Below are 21,807 nucleotides of genomic sequence, written 5' to 3'. Positions count from 1 at the left end.
CCTTTTGGTAATTGTTCCATAAAGGTAATGACCAGAACAAATTACTTGGTAAAGAGCACTGGAGACCTTTTGGAATTATAAATTATTGTCGGAGAATACCCCGTCTGAAATAATGTAATTTCAGAGAAAGAGGTTATTTGTCATCCAAAAATTTGAACCCCAGAAAGGCTCCAGGAAATTAAACCATTTTAAGCACAGAATTCTGTGCAACAGGGGTGATTTTTTTCTTATTTCTTTTTCTTGTAACTTCTATGACCAAGTGAACATGTTCACAGGTTTGATACTTTATGCATATAATGGGATATACCAAGTGAGTATTCTGGTTTTTGACTTTTACCAAAAGGATACCGTGCCTGGAGTACATTTTTAGGCACTAGCTTCAATTATGTCTCTGTGGTGTTTTTTTGTGGTTATCTACTACATGTAGTGTTCAGTTCATTGGAATATGGGAAATGACTACCATCACTGTAAATATAGCCACTGCATTTTAAAATATAGGCCTACTGTTTAAACTCTAGGGGGAGTCAAGGATACACCTAATTTGGTTATCATTCATTGACCACAACCAAGAATGTAAATTCAACATCATTGAACATGTTGAGTGGCTGACAGATGCACTACTTCACATGGTTAATGTATAAACCAAGCTGAGCTCTACAAAGAGTAGAGAGCATGAGTGTTGTATCAGGGATTAAATTGTCTGAAAATATTTTTTTTTAAACCCAGAAAAGTAGATTACAATTTCCTCTTTGTGTGGGAAAGAAGCTCCCTGAATGCACAGAAGGATGTCACATTTGAGAGATTTTACAGACTCTCTACGCCATCAAAAAGATCTGAAGGTGTGGTCGGCCTTTTCATCTTTGAGGTGCCAAATTTGCCCCTATCATGAAAATCTGAAGGCGCGGGGAGATCAGGGGAAAAAAAATCCTGACAATCACACGCCTCTGGTATGGTTAAAAATGGCACATTGCCAGCAGGGTTAACGATCTGAACACAGACGTAGACCAACGCATGATCCTACGTAGGCAAAAAAATAACGATACTAAATTCATTGTGGTATATTTAGCAACACCATCAGCAAACACTAGGCAACCCTGGGCTTGCAGTATCAACAAACACCTGGTAAAATAAAAAAACTCCACCATACAGAACCAGCAAATGGAAACTTCTATATATCCAACAACCAAACCATTTAGCAGACAATGAATGAGTACAATAAACCATTTCCCCAATGACGTCAATGTGGTCATGGCAACTGGCTTTATATCCTGATCTCTGATTACTAAACCCAGTGGTAGGGACAAGATAAATAAAGAGGGTATTACTAACTCTCTGGTTTCTTTCTTAATATAAGCCTGGTTGAGCTCATACAAAACAGACCATTGTTGGACCATTGCAATCAACTTTATGCTAAAATGTATAGCTTAAGATCCCCCTACCATTTTTATTCCAGTCCATCAGTGTAACAATCTTTCTTGGCAACTCAAAAAGCGACACGTATACTTAGGCAAGATGTTGTATACTGCAAATTATATGAATCTTGCAGGCTTGGAATTTTGTCCTTAAAAAGGGCAAGGTCACTTTAATTTTGCAAAAGAACACTGGCATACTACTTACTCCAGTGGCTGAACGGTTAGCCTTTTACAGTCCATAAGGATTTAGGCATGGGTATCATCCACTAGGAGCTTGGCTGGTAGAGCAGAATGCAATACCTCCCCAACAAAATGCGGATGACCTAGTTGTTTAACTTGCATGTAAAGTCTAATGGAAACTATTCATACAAAAAAAAACCAATCTAATCATTAGCAATGCCAAATGTTTCTGAGGGTCTCGGTTGAACACTACTAAGAAGTAAGGAGTTCTTAAGAATCTCAGGAATTAACAGTTATTCAAACTGTAAATTTATCTACCTAAAGACAGATGCACAAGTAGACAAACATGCCATTTACCAATCGCCTCCTTTTATTTGTTTAGCATGCGCTAAGAATCCAACAGACAAAATATACATTGTGTCCACTTGCAACTGTTGCAATAAAATAGTAATTAATTTAGTTCGTTCAATTATTCAGAAAGCATGCGTGACCGAATTTCGCTTATGTGTTGTTGCAATATCTACATAATATTTTCCTAAGCTTTGTTGCATCATAGAGCAAGGAACATGTTTTGCAAGAATGTCATGTTCCATCAATTTTATGTGGCCGGCTTTTATGGTACACGTATGTTGACACAGCCAGTACTTGTTCCATTGAGCAAATGTCATCATAATGGCCGCGCACTTAGTTTGCATTTACACATGGCGATTCGTACAATCTATTTGCTGATTTACACTGTACTGTGCTATGATTGCGGTGAAATCTCACATTGAAAAACAATTGATAACATAAATGAACTGTTCCAAGAGTGCAATTTCATCTTTGGCATTTGGGAGGGCAAGACCATTTTTCTTTTTGCAATGAACTTCCAATGGAAAAAAATTGACGTCTGTGGGACACTCTTGAAAAGCCACCAAGACCTGGGCAATGTAGATGTCTCAGTGGCATTCAAGATGAAAAGGCACCAAGACCTGGGCAATGTAGATGTCTCAGTGGCATTCAAGATGAAAAGGCACCAAGACCTGGGCAATGTAGATGTCTCAGTGGCATTCAAGATGAAAAGGCACCAAGACCTGGGCAATGTAGATGTCTCAGTGGCATTCAAGATGAAAAGGCACCAAGACCTGGGCAATGTAGATGTCTCAGTGGCATTCAAGATGAAAAGGCACCAAGACCTGGGCAATGTAGATGTCTCAGTGGCATTCAAGATGAAAAGGCACCAAGACCTGGGCAATGTAGATGTCTCAGTGGCATTCAAGATGAAAAGGCACCAAGACCTGGGCAATGTAGATGTCTCAGTGGCATTCAAGATGAAAAGGCACCAAGACCTGGGCAATGTAGATGTCTCAGTGGCATTCTAGAAATTCCAGATCTGGGCTCAATTTATTCTTAACACTGCTTTGACATCACATGTTTCAAAGCAACAGAGCCTGGCTTTCTTGCAGGCACGATTAAGTATAAAACAATAAATGTAGGAAAACATAAAATCTTGCACTTCATAAAGATACATGTATGCACCACAAGATTGGATGAGGAGAGGGGGGGGGCACATCTCAAAAAAAATTATTTTCATAACTCTTGAATACTTGTAGAATTTATTGTAAGAAATATAACATTTGTCCAACTGGCCAGTGTAGTATCTTGCCTGCCACTGTAATGTACAATGTTCAATATTGAAACGATGTATACTGTACTGTATTAGAAGTTTCGTGTACCAAGAAAGCACTACAGTGATCAGAATTACATGTTGTTTTGTACACACTGTAATGGCATGTGCAATACACGTGCCATCATTAAGCCTTGATCTACACCCAGAGTCCACAATACATGGTTAATTCTCCTCCATTAACTGATCAATGCAATCTACAGGCATTGAACCAAGCTGGGTCTAATCAGGGATTTATTGTTCAAAATCTTTATTAATTTTTTTTCTCCCCCCCCCCCATCTAATAACGAAAAAATTACAACAAAACCTTGACCTCACTGCCATGGTTATAATGGACTAAGATTATTTTAATGGATTGGATTTGTGTTGATTCAATGAGATACGTACCCACTACCCCTGCAGGTCACTTTTTCCAATGCCAAACCAGTTCCTTTTTCGTTACACACTACGGCTGCACATTATTATTCCAATGCTAAGCCAGTTCCTTTTTCCTTACACAATACTCCAATGACAAACCAGTTCCTTTTTCCTTCTGATCTGAGAAAGAACCTGCTTCATGGAGGTATTTCAAAGTAAAGTAAAGGCCAATACTAGAATGTCACCTTTCTAGTATTCACCAAATTTGAAAACATCTGATGCATCTTTCTACTAAAAAAAAATGAATGAAAACTTCCGGGGGAAAAATGTACTACAATAACAGTTGAACATGTAGCAAGAAAGTTCACTTTTAATGCCCAATACTTCTGTTGATTTTAAAGTAAAATGTACAAAATAAACCTCGAATCAATCTACCTAGAAACGATTAGTAAACCATTATCAGTCAATTTGCTTTAAACCCTTTAGAGACCAAAAGCGTCTTGTACCAAAATGTCAATAGCGGCTGCAAACAGCTGCAAGGTTTGACCTGCTTCCATTCACATAAAGAGGTCACAGTAAAGTTTCCATAAAGTATGCTAACGTACATGTTTTGTAGTATCCCATTAAGAAACACAAAGCTAGTTCTGTTTCATGTTATTTCTATTGACATTTTTACTGCTTTTCCGTAAACAAAATTCAACCTACAAAATTTCTAAGAAAGAAAGACAGAAAACAGCTAACCAATTTTCAAAGAAAATACACTGTACATGTGTTCATGTGTATGCACTCATGTTAAGACTGAATAATTTGGGGTTAGGTTGAAAGGTGCGTGTAGCCTCTTCAAACTAAGTAGTTTTCTTCCTTCCTTTTTTTTTTTAAACTCTCTCCCAAGTGCAGGGTAAAAGATAAATCTTGTGGTTTGTTAAGATGCGGTGGTCTGTAAATAATTTTCTTTACGGCAGATGCACAATTAGATGTCCAGATATTGATCAAGTTCACAATCAATTTACTTTATCGCTAGCATTTTATACTTCCACGAAGCAGGTGGGGGGGGGGGGTTCAACTCAAAATATTCCATAGCAATTAAATAAAGAAGAAATATTTAAAAAACATAGTGCCTGATGTAAATGCAATTAATGTTCAGAGTGATTTCATGGCATTGTGTACTGGAACACTTAGTACCATTGAACAGATGAAAGTTTGTAGAATATTGCTTGACATTTATCTGCTAAGCAAAAAAAAATAGCAGGATACAAGTCACAGATGCTACATGTGAAATTGTATTCTGGTAAGCATATAATTCAATTGTGCTTGGCTACTTTAGTGCTAAGCAGCTTTCTGAAATTGGGCCCTAGGTAAGTATGTTTACATAACCCAAAACACCACTGCATACACACACAGATAATGTTTAATCTGTATCTCCTTCGGATGGGGACCTTTCTAATGAAATATTTCCCAGCAAGACATACCCTCTCATTACTAATGCAAGAATGTTCGTCGTGTACAGGTGTATGCACCTGCCCATGGTATCACATGGAGTGGGTTACTCTAAATGATTAGAGGGACCTGGGCAATGATGTGGTGATCCTAGCCTGAACATCTGACGACACACTTTGAGGCTTGTGAATATGCCAGAATTCTGCCCATCAAATAATCACCTTTGAACTTGCATCATTTCTAATACAACCTTCATGAGATTCACTGTTAAATCTGATGTACATGTGTATACATGATAAATCAATACCTGTCCTACATAATATCAAATATTTGCTAGTAAGGACAGCGGACCAGTCTATTGTGATCCCTGCTCTTTAGGATGCAGAAATAACATCCACAGGGATGGTACAGTGTGCATCTCTACAGGGATGACATGCACTGTGTAACACTTGAATTTTAATATCTGGTATTTCAATTGTTCTCAGCTTTGTGCTGCCAGGTTTTGGTGTATTTTAATAAATAAAAGTGAATGAATGAATGAAGTACATTGATCAGTGCCTTAACATTGTTGTCAAGATGTACAAGTGCATGCAGAGTGCCTAATAATGCGATAGGTTAAGAGCATCTTAATTAAGATGCTTTTTAATTATTGACATTTATCAGTCCGTTTCATTCCCACACCAGCACACTGCATCAATTCTCTTTTAATCGTCTCAAGATCATCCGTAATTTCTCAGCATATCCCTTATCATTGCGGGTATCGTCTCAACCCAAACCCTTGCTGTTAACCCCTTGAAGAAGACGATGCTAGGGAGGGAGTCACAGGCAGCGAGAGCCCCGTGGAAGCAAGCCGGCATGTCTCTCATATTTCAGATGCCCATTCCGATCATTCCAGACAGGTCTTCACTCGGCTCTTTTTTTGAGTTCCCTCCCCATAAGGCTACATGTATGCGTTGCACATTATGTCTACAAAGTGCTTACAATTTGTCCAAACTCTTGGATATTTATTTACACTGGGTCTTGGGGATGTCTGTATTTAATCTGACAACATTTTGATAAACAGATGGTAAAATTGGGGTTATTAACAAATTTATGGTCTTTTTAATTTTCTTAAGTGTAAACTGGTTGGTATAGAGTCAAGCGTTGCTGGTGCAAACCTTTGTCAGGAATCCAACATTGGACAAGGAAGTAGAATGGTCCATGGCGTGTATACAAGCAGGCTTATTTATGCTTCATGTTTAAAAGGGCAAGGGCAGCAAGGCGTTTTGGTTTTTGTCTTAACAGGATTGCGTTTGAATATTCATTTCTATTGTTGTCATCAACTAACATACATGTACGGTACATGTTGTCCACCAGTGTTTTCTCAAAAACCTAACAATCTTCAAGAACTAGAAAAACAATTTCAAAGTTAATGTCTCTTGGCGACTACACAATTTTAATGTGAGGGCCTGAATGTGGTGGGAAAAACATTTTGCGAAGATTGATCTCATTTGTCTTATGGGTTAGTAGGCTCCAATACTCAACAGATCTGAAGGAAATTTTCAGACTTAACATTTGAACATTAATTTAAGATATTCCACAGTGAGGTATTGTTAATCAAATTGAAAAACACAGGATCGCCAGACTTGTCTGGTTTTGCTGACCAGGGATGGGCATTGAGGGTTTCCCTGGTAATTTTCTGGACTTTCCTCCCACATCTTAAACTGAAACTTCCTTCCTCAGTGTCTTCTCTCCATTGGGTTCTTGGCTAGTACAGTTGTTAAGTTCTTTAATGATGGGCACTGTGAGTTTTCCATGGAAAATTTTTTGCAATGTTTTCCACCCACATCTAAAACTAAAACTTCCTCTCTCCAATGAGGTCTTTGCTAGTACAGTAAATAAGTTTGCTTTTAAGAGTCATTGTAAAGACATGTATAGAAATGGATTTATTCTGAATTCTAATATTTTTACGCACAATTCACTCATTAAGTTCCCCTTTAGGTGGAATCCATTCTTGTAAATAATTTTGAGCTCTATTTAACCGAGTCATTCAAGGTCTTCTATTCATTGGTAGGTGATTTGCTTTCACTGAATGATGAAATATCGAATTAAAAACTTACAATGGGGAATATAGGTCACGCTTTAATTATCAATTCAAATGGACAGGACGTTAAATTGTTGCTCCATAGAAATACTTATTCGTCAACATGTTTTTAAGATTTGAATCACATATAAAAAAAACACCAGTCACCTTGCATTAACATTGCAGTGATCGGAAAAATAATTTTTGCTCTGTAAAAACGTTGTCAGGTCAGGGTAAATCTTCTTGGCAGCCCAGGGTTGGCTGTCACATAGGGTAATTCTCCTTGCAGGATTAGAGCAGGCTCGTCAAGGCCAAGCCCACAGTGCCACAAGGTCAGCCCCCATCCTGCTTCACAATGATGCATTGCAATCGATTACTTTGCATCTTTGCTACAGCACTGATGGGTTACCATGGCTTCTTTTAGGCACAGGGAAGATAAGAATGAGGGTTTGAGGGGGGGGCTGGCAGTGCAAATGCACACATTGTGACTTATAAAGACCAGCCCCCCCCCCCCCAAAAAAAAAAAAAAATAATAAATAAATAAAAACAAATAAAAAACATTTTTCCGTCAGTATACATCTACATCCCAAATGGGTAGGGTCTACTGTATTCTGCTGTTAAGTGCATACATTAGTTTGCGCTGACGAGCAAGTTCAGATTGAATATCCAAGGCCTTCCTCAATCAAATCATGGCTCTACAGTATACACACTTACAGCATGTACGGTTGGCTAACAAAACCTGCTACATGGCATGCATTGTTTCATGCTCTTTCCGCCATTTTGAATTTGTGTGTTTAATCACAACGCTTTGAACCTACCGATGCATCGCACAGAAATTTGAAATTGAAGTTAAAACCAGCATCTGCATTGGGGCCCAGCTCCGTCACCTTACCTTTCATTTAATTTCATTTATTAATTAATTATGGTTGTGAAGCAAATGACCCGCACAAAAGTAAACTTAATTACTGTGCAAGCCAAGAACCTCCCATGGAGAGAAGACAAAAAGGAAGTTTTAGTTATAGATGTGGGAGGAAAACCCAGAGAACTAATCCAGGTTACACTCACACATGTAGACTACCTGGTGTATAGGTATACACAGTGTGTACACAACAAAGTGTACACATCCAAAACTGAATCATACACCAACCACAATAACAAGTCTTTAAAAACATGGCCGCTGTTTGTCTTGCGTATCAATATGTATACAATAATTAAATTGTTTTGGTCCGAGCATAATTCAAAGCCTTCTGAACGTCAATAATACTTTTATAAAATAATAAATAAATAATTAAATCAACACAAGGAACAAAGGGGGCGTCTGCAAAGCTTACTGACTCAAACGAATGCCATTCAGCACGATTCCTTCCTGCCGATGAAGAAACGACAGGAATAGCCTTTAATGCCTGCTTCAAAGGGCAGGTGTTCTCGTTAGGATGGAGCCTACGTATAAATAACGACACCTGCCTCCATCACCCCTGAAGCAAAGATATGTATTACAAGACTTGATTTGTTCATTAAGAAAGTGAAATGCTATTCTCACCTTAATGCTCTTCAGGACATTTCAGCGCGGCATCAGACATGGTGTCCAAGTAATCCATGTATTGTGCATACGGAATTTCAACTTTGAGAAGGCAGGGCGGTTTTCATTTTGCAGTGGGCACCACCATTGGAAAATTTTAAAGTCTATGGGAAATTTTTGGAGGGGCACAAAGGCCAAGACCAGCAGTAGATTTTACGAAAAAGCTAGAATTAATCCTCAAGATTAATCTCGAGATGCGAGTTACAGAACTTAACTCGGGTCCAAGTTTGGAAGAGTTTGGTGAAATCACAACCGCCCTGTGCTACTTTGTAATTCATATGATATTATTGCAAATATGTACATGTGCCCAAGTACATGTGTTATGTCATTAAAAATTCATGATTTGTACACGGGAGACACCAACCTGTACAAACAACAAGCACTACCTTATAGTCCTCTGAAAAAGTACAGGAATTATATTTGAATAAAGACTTTGTTTTTCTCTAGGCTAAGATGCAGGAGGTAAGAGAAAGCCATCCATAGTACAAGAACTTGTTTTGTTCCTTTTCACAAGGAAATATTTGTATCCTGGTACAATGGATGATGCACATTTATACAGACTGGATAAAACAACATTGTTTTCAATGTCGAAACTTATGCTATCAAAAGTGACGTTTACAGAGCACAAAATCCAAACACAAAGCATACGAAGAGAACTATTGATTTTTCTCCTGGTCGCCATAAATTTAAGAGAGAAACATTAATGTACAGCTGTGCGTATATGAAAATTGAGCCGTTTACACAGATGCCTCGCTTCTCGGAAAAAAACGGGATTCTAAATATACATGGCATCTGACGTAAGTTGTCATCCATTTAATCCATGCAAATGAAAACTGATATGTATTGTAGAACGATGTCATGCTAATAAGTTATTAAACAAATTTACAGTAGGTGAACTTTACTATTTTAGCATTTCTGTACTATTAGATAAGTCTTTAAAATTAATGAGCAATAACTAATTTCAGCATTCTCAAAACAAAAAATCAATTTCAGTTTAATTCAATAAATTTTGTTTATAGTGAATGCTTTAAATGATAAGTATCCTTTTACGATATTGTAATTAAAGACATGGAAGGGGGAGGTTGACGAAAAAAGCTGAAACTGGGATCATGGGAGGTACTTGAAATTTATACAGTCGACTCCCGTTATTACGAGCTCGCATGTTACGAGGTTCCGGTTGATACGAGGTTTTTTGCCGGTCCCGAACGGCCCCATGCGTGTTTCAATGCATTAAAATACTGATTATACGAGCACGGTAGTAGCGAGAACACGGTTATAACGAGGTAATTTGGGAGACCCATTACGAGCAAAACATTGTTTAAAACCCTTATAACGAGAACAATTCAAAAACCAACAAAGGAAATACCTGTACAGCTGGTAAAGTTGATATTTGTGGCTTTTAAGACATACAATAGAGGTCTTAAGTGGACGCTACCGCTAGCAACACTAATCCAAAATCAGGAGTCACGAGTCAGCCAGCAAGGTTGTTAATTCCAAACTCCGGACAATGGTGGGATTAGGAGGTTTGCATGGTTCAAACATTGGAGAAATCTTAAGAAAAGATACTGATCCACTGAGTTTATAAGCGCGTTATAAATTTTCAGAAGAAAAAAAACAACACATCAGGGAATCGGACTCCTTCACCAGTAACACCGGCGGTACCACCCATAAGACAAGGGGTCATGTCACCTGCACCACCACTAATCTCATTTATCATATATCTTGCAGAGTCTGTGGTGTTCAATATATAGGTGAAACAAGAACTACACTCAAGAGGCGTTTCTACGGCCACAGATCTACAGTCAAGACCCAAAAGCTAGATACACCTGTAGGTCATCACTTCAATCTTCCTAATCACTCCATTTCTGACATGATCTTACAGGGCATAGAGGCACTAGGCAACCACAGAGAGACTGTGCGTTTGAGTAGGGAGAAACTCTGGATTAGACGCCTCCAGACCATTCAACCCCATGGTCTGAACATCCAAGAAGGAAACGACTAATAAACCTTTTGTTTTGCCGTCTCCTTTTTTCCCCATAGCCTTTTAGCCTGAGCCTCATTCACTAATATAAATTACTTTTTACCCAACCTCACCACCCTCGATGTTGTCCTTTGTGTTTCCATATTCTTGCTTGTGGTCAAGCCAGCCCCTTCCCTTCACCCCCCCCCCTTTTTTGTCCCCCTATTCATTGTTTACCCCCTGCTTTTTTATGTATGCTTTCTAACCCCATTCATGTATTTCCACTTCACTGCTTATGTTTCACTTAGTTACCTGTTCATGTTTGTTGTGTTGTCATTTAGCCTTCGAGAAAGACTCTGCTAGGGTCTAAACGTCAGGCCATTAACTATTTTTTGCAAGAAAAAAAACACCCGCAACTTACAATCAAAACTAGTTGCGTGATCAATATTATTGAATGCAAAAGCAAGATTTTACCTGGTATCCCACATTGGCAATGAACTATCTAACATGATACAGTGTTTACCAATGAAAATCAAGATTCTATTTTTTGTTGCTGCGACGAGTGTATTGCACATGCACACACATGCACAGAACATCTTCCCTGGTATCTCGCGTTAGCAATGAACCTTCTATTATTACACTAGTGGTTACCAAAGAAAATCCAGCTTTTATTTTATTGACTGAAAATTTTCACAGCGTGTGCAGTATGCATTGCAGCAGTAAGATTTCCCCTGGTGTCTCGCAGCAGCAATGAACCATCCAGCGTTAAACAAGTGGTTACCAATGAAAACCAAGACTCTATTTATTGCATTGGCAATAAACTGCCGGCGACCAAAGTTTTGTAAGAGAAATTTCCCAAAACATGAACGCAAGTTAAAATCTTACACTTTTTATCAATCTTGTAAAATGTAAATTAATTTTAAAATTTAATTTAAAACTAAACCAACTTAGTTAAAACAGTTTTATAATCCCCGCGTTGTGCTTGTTTGTGCAGTACATCGCATAGGGCCACTGATTTTCCGTTTCAGAAAAGTGCAAATTCCGTTTGGCAAAAACATGAATTCCGTTTCAGGCACAAAAAACTCCGTATCATGTTTTTTTTAATTAGATAAAAGGTTGTTTAATACCCAGGGACACACTTATAAAAATCAATTTGAGATAAGTTGCACTATTAATGTTGACTTCGTAAAATGTTCATTTGAACTGACAAATTTCAAAAAAATACTTTTTTTATAATTGTGGATTATTTTGTATACTGAAGTCGATGAAACAAAAACATGTAGTCATGGTAAAAAGGTTGCACTGTGACTGCAGTATCAATGCACATGATGTGATAGACTTGATTCCAAGTCTAAAACTGCAGTTGATTCTCTGCATCAGCCACATTGTAGGCTAATGACAGGAGTGTATCCACAAGAGGGCGCTGTTTCAGCATGATCAAAGACTTGGGAACAAGTCTATGAACAAAATGTCAGCCATTTTGTTTTCGCTTTGGCGACAGAATGTTGACAGTAAGGTTTTATTTTAGACCTTTCCGAGATGAAAAAACATTGTATGTGTTCTTATAGATCATAGGTAAGCTAGTTTGTGTATTATTGTTTGTAAAAGAGAGGGAGAAAAAGCAATTTGGGTGAACAAAAAATGTTTAAAACGTGCCGCGAATAATGCCCTTCGCTTAACCATGTTAACAACGTGTGTACATCATGTGTGTAAACATTGAGGATGATGTGAAGTAGAACAGAATGATCCACGATTACGATCTCGTACTTTTTAATGGTCTGATTTCTGATGCCTTTTTAGTTTAACAAAAAAGAATCTTAATAAAGAATGCAATTTCAATAGTTTTGGCGTCAAGAAAAATTTTTAAAAAAATCAAATTTTCTGAAATCCCGTTTTCCGTTTCAAAGGGCGGATTCCGCGAATTCCGTCCGTTTTCCGCGATCGCAGAAAATCAGTGGCCCTAATCGCACATAATGTACTATACTCTATGCACACAGTAGTATAGTCAATTGCAGCTCTGCCATGCATCTGTGTGTACACACGTGCGGCCATTATGTCATGTACATGTATATGCAAGTACATGTACACGTGTTGTGTGCATGCACAATGATGACGTATGCATCTATATTTAGCGCGCTGCGTTTAAGACGAGATTCTGATAATACGAGGAAAATGGGCCAGTCCGGCGGACCTCGTTATAGCGGGAGTCGACTGTATATCCATTTTGACCTTTTGATAACCCCTGGAATTATGGATTCCAAGGAGCTTTTGGGAACAATATCCTCAGCACTAGGGAAGTAGATCAAAGGGTCCGACTTCTTTAATTCTATGAGAAAACGATACAGCATTTCTTATTTACCAGGTAGACTGAAAAAAAATCTGAATTCAGAAAACAAAATCGAAAACTTCTCATCCCTGTAATTGAAACCAGCGTAAATAAACAACGCAGATGACGTAATTTAATATGTGGAGTTCACATCTTTTGGTTCAGTTGGCAACCTTGTTGTCAAATGCCATGGGGGGAAAAATTAAAGGTTACATCTTATGGTTCAGTTGGCAAACCTTTTCTCGAATGACAGGGGGGAAAAGGACAATAGGAAGATGAAAATCCTGAAATCAAGAACAAATCCTGTAATTCACATGCCTTCAGATGATGGACTTTACCCTTTGGTCTGTCTATTCCTGTTCACATTTACATCATTACACCTTGGATATGAATAACAGAAATTGTTTGCGACAAAATGAATATGCATGTGAGTTGTGCCTTCCTGTCCAGACATCAAAGCCCAACCAAACCAATGGTCATTTAACACCCAGGCAATCAAGTAGGCAGCTCAATTTCAAAATCGGGTTCCCTCGGGCGGAAAAGGGAAGGGGGCACATACACACATCAATACATACCTGAGACTTCTACGATGTCGCCGGGAACCAGATTGCGAGCTCGTATTCTCTGTACGCCTGATTTGTCTTGCCGAATCACCTTGGCAATCTCTGGCTCGTATTCCTTCAAGGCTTCTATGGCACTCTCTGCATTCCGCTCCTATTTCGGGGTTTTTGTTATTTTTTTAAAAGGCAGGGAGGAAATCAGAACGAAAAATCAACATTGGATTTTAACACCCCAGGAATGCGACAATTCTTTTTTTAAGAGTACTATTTTTTTTAAAAGAATACAGGTGTTTTTTGTTTCCCCGGTGGTTTGTTTTTGCATCCACAACAGTTCGCTCCAATTGAATGTTGGTGTTCGTCAACCCACTCTGTTGTATAAATTAATATTTAAAACATACCGTACCATCAACACTCAAATAATATTCCTGATCATGTGGTCAACAGTTTCTTCGGGAAATTCAAGTTCACAGGTGTTCATAAACCAACTTCTTTTTCTGTTTCATTTTAACGAGGCAGTGCAAGCAACAATAGCAACAACAAAATTGAAGATTGCTTTTCACCATTAACTTAACTCGGATGATTTTTGCTTGTTATAAATTCATTCAAATCCTTCACATGAACTAAAACCGACTTGGCACAATATTATGCACATTCTGCACAAATGTGAAACTACAAATAGACCCCCAATAACACAGTTTTTTAAATGCAACAAAGAATTGTTCATGTGAGTTTAAGTTGACAGGCTCTATTTTAAAAGCCTTTTCAAATATATCCGTCAATATCAAGTTTATCAAATCACGACAATGACGTCAGCGTGACTAGAGCGAGGAACTTTAGAAAAATAACCCCTGGATAAATCAATATTATCTGGAAAATGTACAAGGAAGTTTGACTCAAACTGACAGATCTGAGCATTTGAAGATAACGAACATGACACTACTAAGTGTACAAAACACATCATGCTCTCAAATGTTTAAGCCTGTTTGATTTTAAGCAAAAAAATGCTTCTTGGAAAAATAACGACGGGGCACCAGTCAAAAGAGGGTGAATGACACAACATTTTGGATGCCAACTTGTCTCTGCTTAGAAACCCATTTCTGTGCTTCAGGAGCGAAAAGCTGTGTGACCTACATTCCAAATCAAATGACGAGGATTGGTTTCGACATTATGTAAAAAAGTTATTAATTATTTTGTATTCCTTGCAATTAAAGACCATTTATCCCCATTATATTAACGTTATCTCATTCAAATTCATAACAAGATGGAATAAACTGTAAAGGCTCAACATATGTATTCTACAGCATGTAAAGCTTTTGTCAAAAAAGTGCAGCCTTTTAAAGTACTTCCATAGAGCTATGTTAGATTTAAAGCAGATTGTGTTTAAATAAAATAACGGACCTGTGAAAGTGTAAGCTCAATCAGTCATTGGAGTCGCAGGGAAAAAAGTGGTAAAAATCACAATGTTTTCACTGTTTTCAAACATTGAGCTTTAGAACTCAAAGATCAGTCAAGCAAAAAAGTAAAAGCTTCTTCAAATTCAAAAAATTGTTACACTTAATTGTCACTGAAAAGTTGTGGAAGTTACTCACTTGCCATACTCCAATTATTGCATTCGCTATCAGAATCAGAAGAATGACAAAGGGTTCTACAAACGCTGTAACTTTCTCATCCTCATCCTCTTCAAATATGGCTAATATCTGCAAAAAAAAACAACAACAAAACAGCAATCAATGCCTACAGTTTGAACACACATTTTACTCAAATGATTAAAGAGGTTTGTGGTAAAACCATGTGAATATCTTTTTTGAAAAGTGTTGGTTCTGAAAAAAACCTGTGGTTAAACGACTCAACGTTTCGATCAGGCGCTTATGATCTTCAAATGATCCAGAAATTTCAGGAAACTTTGTACATAATGTATTCTTTTAGAATCAAAACATGCAACACACAATACTGCCTTTCTGCAAACAGAAACACAAAAATTCGTTTCTCCTTAACAGTATGTTAGGTAGAAAACAAACATGAACATTCTCAAGAAATTGCTGTTTGTTTCCTCAGGGTATTTGATACTATTAGAAGGTGGATTAACGACTTGAGACTCAGTAAGCCTGAATTAAGTCTAACTCTAATGGGGCACAAAAAAGAAATATTCTATTTTTTTGATCCTGGGTATAATTGGCACTAGTCATTAAATACTTAATGCTTTGTGACTAAATGCTTTGTGACGCATAAGCAGACGAAAAAGCTGCAAGGGAATAGTGTCAAAATTTGACATCTTTACTGTGTTGACATTTATAAATATCAAGGGAATCACAAGAACTGAAGACAGATTAAAGAAATTATTTTAAACCTGTTGGGTGATATAAATATGTTTTTTTCCCCGTTCATCGATCAACAACCCAAGTGGGGTCGAAGGTCAACTAAAGGGCAGATTATTAAGACTGAGGAGGGGAAAGGATAAAGAGGGGTGCATGAAAGTTTTGGGGGCAAAAAACAGGTTTGACATTTGCCGAATGAAAACAGTCCAGAAAAATGCCCTGCTGGCCGTGGCCTGGGTTCCCTTATAAATTCCCTTATTCCATCACGTTCACCCTATGCCCTAATACACGGCTTGCCATTTGCGAGTTAGATTTGAATAATGTCCGGTATAATGACTTGTCTAAGTCAAAACTTACCGCTTACTTCTGAATGCCTCAGCCAACAGAAACAGTTACTGTCACATGATTTGGGGCATACAGCAAACACTCAATACATGTAGTTTTCAATGTATAATGGCACAATGGTACAAGGGTTTGTTCACCTAGAGGTTGCTATACAAAACCTTGCCCAGAACCATTTGACATAACTATCTCTGGGGAATTCAAATTTAAGCGGTAACTTGTGACTACGTAAGGAAGTCATTGTACCATACACTAGATTCCAATCTATTCGCAAATGGCTTTATTGTACTGTACTGATCTTCCATTGAAGTGGAACAAGGGGATGTCAAAAGCTAGCCTGTGCCTGCATGATATGGACACTAACGTCACACTAAATATACACACTATCCTTCAAACTGACCTGAAATGCAAAACTCCATGCATTAACTAATTTAGGAGTTTAATTCCCCAGATACTCCCAGCATCACAACGGGTTAGTCTCATTTCGTTACATGACACATTATCAATATTATGCATAGAAAAACAACACCCATTAAGTTTACACATGTGTACAGTGTTGTAGTATTATAGTATGTATTATGTTTGCAAGTTAAAAAACGTCACCACTGGCTATTTTTTAACCACGGCCACATTTCAATAGAATACATTATGCATTATACAATGTATGCACCACACCATAACAATTTAACAGTCCACATTTAACAGTGCACAATACATCAACATGACACTTTAAAAAAATGACTATTAAAATTGCTCGTAGGCCTATGTAAAACATGTAAATCAACTTTGGAAATTCTAATCTGAAACATTTCATTAATGTTTTTTTGTCAATGGTTTTTGGGCTATTCTTTACATTTATAACAAAAGACACATTAATCCCAATACTTTGTAACATAATTGTAAAAACGTCAGTCTTATGACCACATGTTCATGGTTATCATGATAAAAAGCTGTTCCATGTAATTAATGGACTTCCTTTCTTTCTTCATGGTCAAGACTTCATCATCAGAACCCTAAATCCTAATGACATCAGAAGAACATGAAACAAAACAAGGACCCCCCCCCCCATCTCTCACTATCATACACAGGGTGCTAATTGCACACTGAGCAGATTCACACGATACACTAATTGAGCTTGGAAAATTACACCATCACAAATGTGAAATTCACACAATGTTATATGAGAGACAAGAGACCCAGGAGTAAATAAAATCACTAACTGTACACACATGTGCTAGCCTTGTCTACCTTGCCATTGAGGCGAGACATTTACAACTAGAGGTCAGGCCTCAAACTAACCCACAATACCTATGCCCCTACAGCACTTGTTTCAATGCCCTGAGCCTTTCCTTAAAAGTTCTATACAAAGTTATAAAAATTTAAAAAAATTAAATATCAGGCTTGAACTTCAGCAAGACTTTATTAACTTGCCACATGTACATCATCACTGATAATGCATATTTTTGTATCAGTGCAGTACAGAGACCACAGGTTTTGTTTGCGGGCATCATATACCATAACCAAATTAAGGTCAAACTCGTAAGTACCCCAAGTATGAAATTAATTCATGATCTATCCTAATAGCTTTTAGATTTGACATCTTCAAATTACAATGGATGCTCTTGTAGATGTATCCATGCAGATTGATTTTATAGATTATATTACATCTCGTCAACTGAAATACCAATCAAGGAGAGACAGGGGCTTACTGTACACACATTGTTTAGAGCTCTGTGATTGACATCAGTTGCTCTTCACGACTAATCAAGCTTAAAGACATTAAACAAACATAAAACTCAAACCCTATCTCATTCATGCCCATCACCGGAAAAAAAGAAGAAGAAAAAGCCAAGACAGAAAAACCAACTCTGATTTTTCCATACCAGACATTTTTTTCTGGACATTTTCAGGATTCCATTTGGCCTGGGATTTAAATGTCACTTAAGTGCATGGTGGACTCCAGCGGTTCGGTATCACTTAACACCACGCTAGCAGCGGCAGCTACGGGTAAATGTCAAGGATTGAGAGTCAAGCAACCAGGTCCCTTCATGATGGGTTTGAGTCTTCCCAAGAAATTCAAGTCCGACAAGTGTATTTGTGTCTGGTGTTGATGACATTCTATCCAATTTATTATTTTCTCAAAAAACCTCCCAATTCAGAAGCACCATCTCCTCAAGTTATAGCACATGACAGTAAAGTTTTTTTGGAAGAACGTTTAAAATTGTGGATTCTCAAGTGTGTGATACGTCAGCATCTTTAAATTCGGTTAGTACGTCGTCATCATGATGAAGTTACAGCTGTGTAAGTGCAGTGCAAACAATTGTTGCACACTCATGTGTTGCATCAAACATGTACAAAGCCCACGGCAAGACGTCAGTCGAAGAAAAACAAATAATACAACTGTAGTAAACGGGTCCAACGACTGACACTGCAGATGACTGATGGGCCTTGCTCATTTGATCATGATCACCGGCAAACATTTTAAAACATCACCCAGGGAATGATTTCATCAAGCAAGTTTGCATCTATAGCAAATACTTGGAGTGAAAATTTGTTGTACACACTAAACACTAAATGCTAATAACTGAGTAGCAAATTATGATATTTTTGTTAACACCAACTGGTCAAATTAGCGTAACATTTTGCTATGCTAAAGAAGAAAATTCTTCAGTGCCATCCTTCCATTTCCAAAGATTGATCATTGATCAAATAAAACACCACAATGATGCTTCTTCACAGAGTTAAGACAGTTTTAGGGACACTTTTCTCTTTGACTGATTACTGCCTTTCCATGAAAATCGTTTTTATGAAAATACATTTATTCTGCTTACAATCTTTGCTTTGATTTAAAATGTTGCTTGTGTTTCTTTGGGGTTTTTTATACGTCAAATAATGCATATTTTACAACAGTTGACGATGTCTGCTTGGAAGTCCATAGTGAGGAAATTCCACCGAGATCCACCCAAGGAATGTTTTTGAGTATCTAAGACCATGAAGACGAGCCTCGTTTCACTTTGATCCCTTGGCAAGAACTTCTCATCGCAGCTGAATCATCCAACCTCCGACAACACTCAATGTGCTGTGACGCACATCATGCCATCCTCACCACCTTTAAAAAAGACTGTTTCTCTCTTCCAGACCAAAAACTAAATGTCAACCCCACAGTCTGGTCCAACCCAGTTTCAATGAACCTTAAATAAAGGAATTCAGATGATTCAGACCAGTGTACTTTTACATGTTTACCCGTCGCTGAGCGTCTGCCCATTTTGTTCATCCTTTAAGTGTGTTGTCACAAACACCGACATAAAGAAGTGTAGTGCATTTGATCCTTGCACTTACGCCAAGCATAACACGGATTAGGGGTTTCATTGACGTTATACAGCTGGTGCCGGTAAAACTGGTGCTGTAGTGTTTTATTTTATGACCTGCACCCACAAGGATCTGATGCAATGTCATGGCTATCAGTCTGGTTCCCTGAGAAGTAGGCCTATTGACAAGTAATGCCCATTGCAAGTGCCTGCTTATATTGCTACCTGCCTCAATTTGAATGCAAACATTTCTGGCTTCACCAGGGCCTACATGTATTCATAGGGGATTCTAACAGGAAGGTATGCATAGCTTATTTAGTTTCATGAAAGATGGGATTTGTAATAATTAGTCAGTTGTATTTGAATCTTAGGCATGTCAGATTAAATTTGAACAAGACCAAATACTGTGTCCAATTTAAATTGTCAGTCTTCACTTGACAGACTCTTCACAGGAAACAGAATGAAGTAATGAAAATAAAAAAAGAAAACATGATTGATACTTACAAATGATATTACAGCTGCTAGAAGTAAGATTTTAACCAAAAGATCATCAAACTGTTCTAAAACAAGCTGCCAGAGAGGTTTTCCTTTTGACAATTAGAAAAGAAAATACACATCATTATAAATAATTGTATATTGCTGCTAGTGCGTCATCACACCAAGAAACCTTGGTTTTGCTTGTTTGAGAGTTAGCTTCCTGGAGTGTTACCAAGGGATGAGATTTGATGAATTTTTAAACTCCTGAAAATGGCTTTCAGGCATGAGTTCCCATTAATTCAGACAAGCAACTTTCTAATTGCAAAAAAAGGAAATGGCTGATCACACTTAAATTGTACAGTGTTTTTCCGTTTTCTATGGCACCGTTGTGAAAAGAAAAAGAAGAAATTATCTGATCAGCTAAAAAGTTGCATGGCTGTTTATTATTGACACAAATCCTCCCAGAGTTTACAATTCAGGAGGTTTTACAGATTTAATGCATCACCAGTTAAGACACAATGTGGACTACTTCTTTCTCCCTTTGGTGATTGTTTCACTTCTTTCAAGAAACTGGGAAGGCTCAAGATGATTTTGAGAAAAATCCTGATGTCATGAAAAAAACCTGGTAAAACACATGCCTGGTTTACTGTGCAAATTTACTGTGCATTAAAGGCAACACAAGCGCATTACCAAGCTCACTATATCTTTACATACAAAGGGTACATGTTTTAAAGACCATTCAAAGCATTTTAGATTGTGCGTCTTTATGATTTTAGGAATGCTTTGAATAATGTTTGCTCTTTGAATTGTAATAGATGACAAATCAATTGAGATGCTATAATTAAAAAAATAATGAGAAGAGATGCAACTTACTTTCTTCTGCTGGTAGCTCTGTTGATCCAAGGAAGTGGTTTATATAAAAGAGAAAAAGAGAGAAATTATCAAAATTTTTAAATCCAATGGAGTTTTAGAGTAAATATTATTACAATCTAGTTCACTCCACATCTGTCAATACATTCAGATGAAATACATTGCACAAGACAAACAAAAATTTATTTAGACAATAAAACATACAGTTACAATTGTAAAATGTGCAGAGGGCAAGGCTGAGGTGGAACATTGGTTTTTCCTTAAACTGAAAGGTTCACCTTGCCCAGAAATATAAAAAATCAATCAAACTAGATGAACACAAAATTTAATTTCAAATGACTTCCAGCTCAATGAATTTGTTTTGGTTTGTTTTACAGTATATAAAAAAAACACCACAACCAATCACAGGTTGAAACACGTCAAACCTTTTGAAAACCATTGACATTATTTGTTTTTTTGTCAATCAGAGAAATATGTTTGTGGTCTTACTTTTGTGACGGTCATTTTATTGAAAAACACAAGACTTTCTGATGCATAGTGCTAACCAACTATAATGACCTGTTGAATAAATGGAAATATTGTTGACAGCTTTGATATTCTACAATGTCTTTCCTTATTATTAACGACAACAAAATTTGATTTTATTCTATATACAGAAAAAAAGACTAAGTAGTCCAGCAAATCTGCTTACCATTGGGGCCATATTTTTCCTGGGCTACTTTGACTTGGGCTTGTGTCAATCCCTGAGCTTCTTTCGTTCCGAAAAACTGCAGCGTTTCAGCTACACTTTTAATGTGTGGCAATTCCATTATTATTTCTCTTTAGTGTGTTGAGATGTAAAACCTATCCTGGGGGGAAAAACAAAGAGTTTGTGTTTAGAATAGAATAATAAATTACAAAGACCCCAATACAAAATCATAGGCCTTCAAAATGTTATCAATAATGCTTTTAAAAAT

At 37.4% G+C, this 21,807-nt stretch overlaps 1 protein-coding gene across 4 annotated transcripts in view; it reads right to left on the bottom strand.

Moving 5' to 3' along the window:
- The window catches only part of LOC117290094 (calcium-transporting ATPase sarcoplasmic/endoplasmic reticulum type-like), a 79,094-nt gene that overhangs the window by 55,990 nt on the left and 1,297 nt on the right, over positions 1 to 21,807 (bottom strand). For 3 of the 4 annotated variants that reach the window (XM_033771347.1, XM_033771345.1, XM_033771348.1), the window contains exons 2-6: positions 21,543 to 21,699; positions 20,855 to 20,872; positions 20,009 to 20,091; positions 15,129 to 15,236; positions 13,555 to 13,693 (exon numbers count right to left, since the gene is read on the bottom strand). In XM_033771347.1, coding sequence (XP_033627238.1) covers positions 13,555 to 13,693; positions 15,129 to 15,236; positions 20,009 to 20,091; positions 20,855 to 20,872; positions 21,543 to 21,660 — 466 coding nt within the window. In that variant the 5' untranslated portion in view covers positions 21,661 to 21,699. The remainder of the gene's footprint in view (positions 1 to 13,554; positions 13,694 to 15,128; positions 15,237 to 20,008; positions 20,092 to 20,854; positions 20,873 to 21,542; positions 21,700 to 21,807) is intronic. The other variant, XM_033771346.1, reaches the window with a different exon arrangement.

Source organism: Asterias rubens, chromosome 5, assembly GCF_902459465.1.
Source record: "Asterias rubens chromosome 5, eAstRub1.3, whole genome shotgun sequence".
In the NCBI taxonomy this organism is placed as follows: domain Eukaryota; kingdom Metazoa; phylum Echinodermata; class Asteroidea; order Forcipulatida; family Asteriidae; genus Asterias; species Asterias rubens.
The sequence above is the reverse complement of the archived record's forward strand: the minus strand, read 5'-3'. Positions and strand labels throughout refer to the sequence as shown.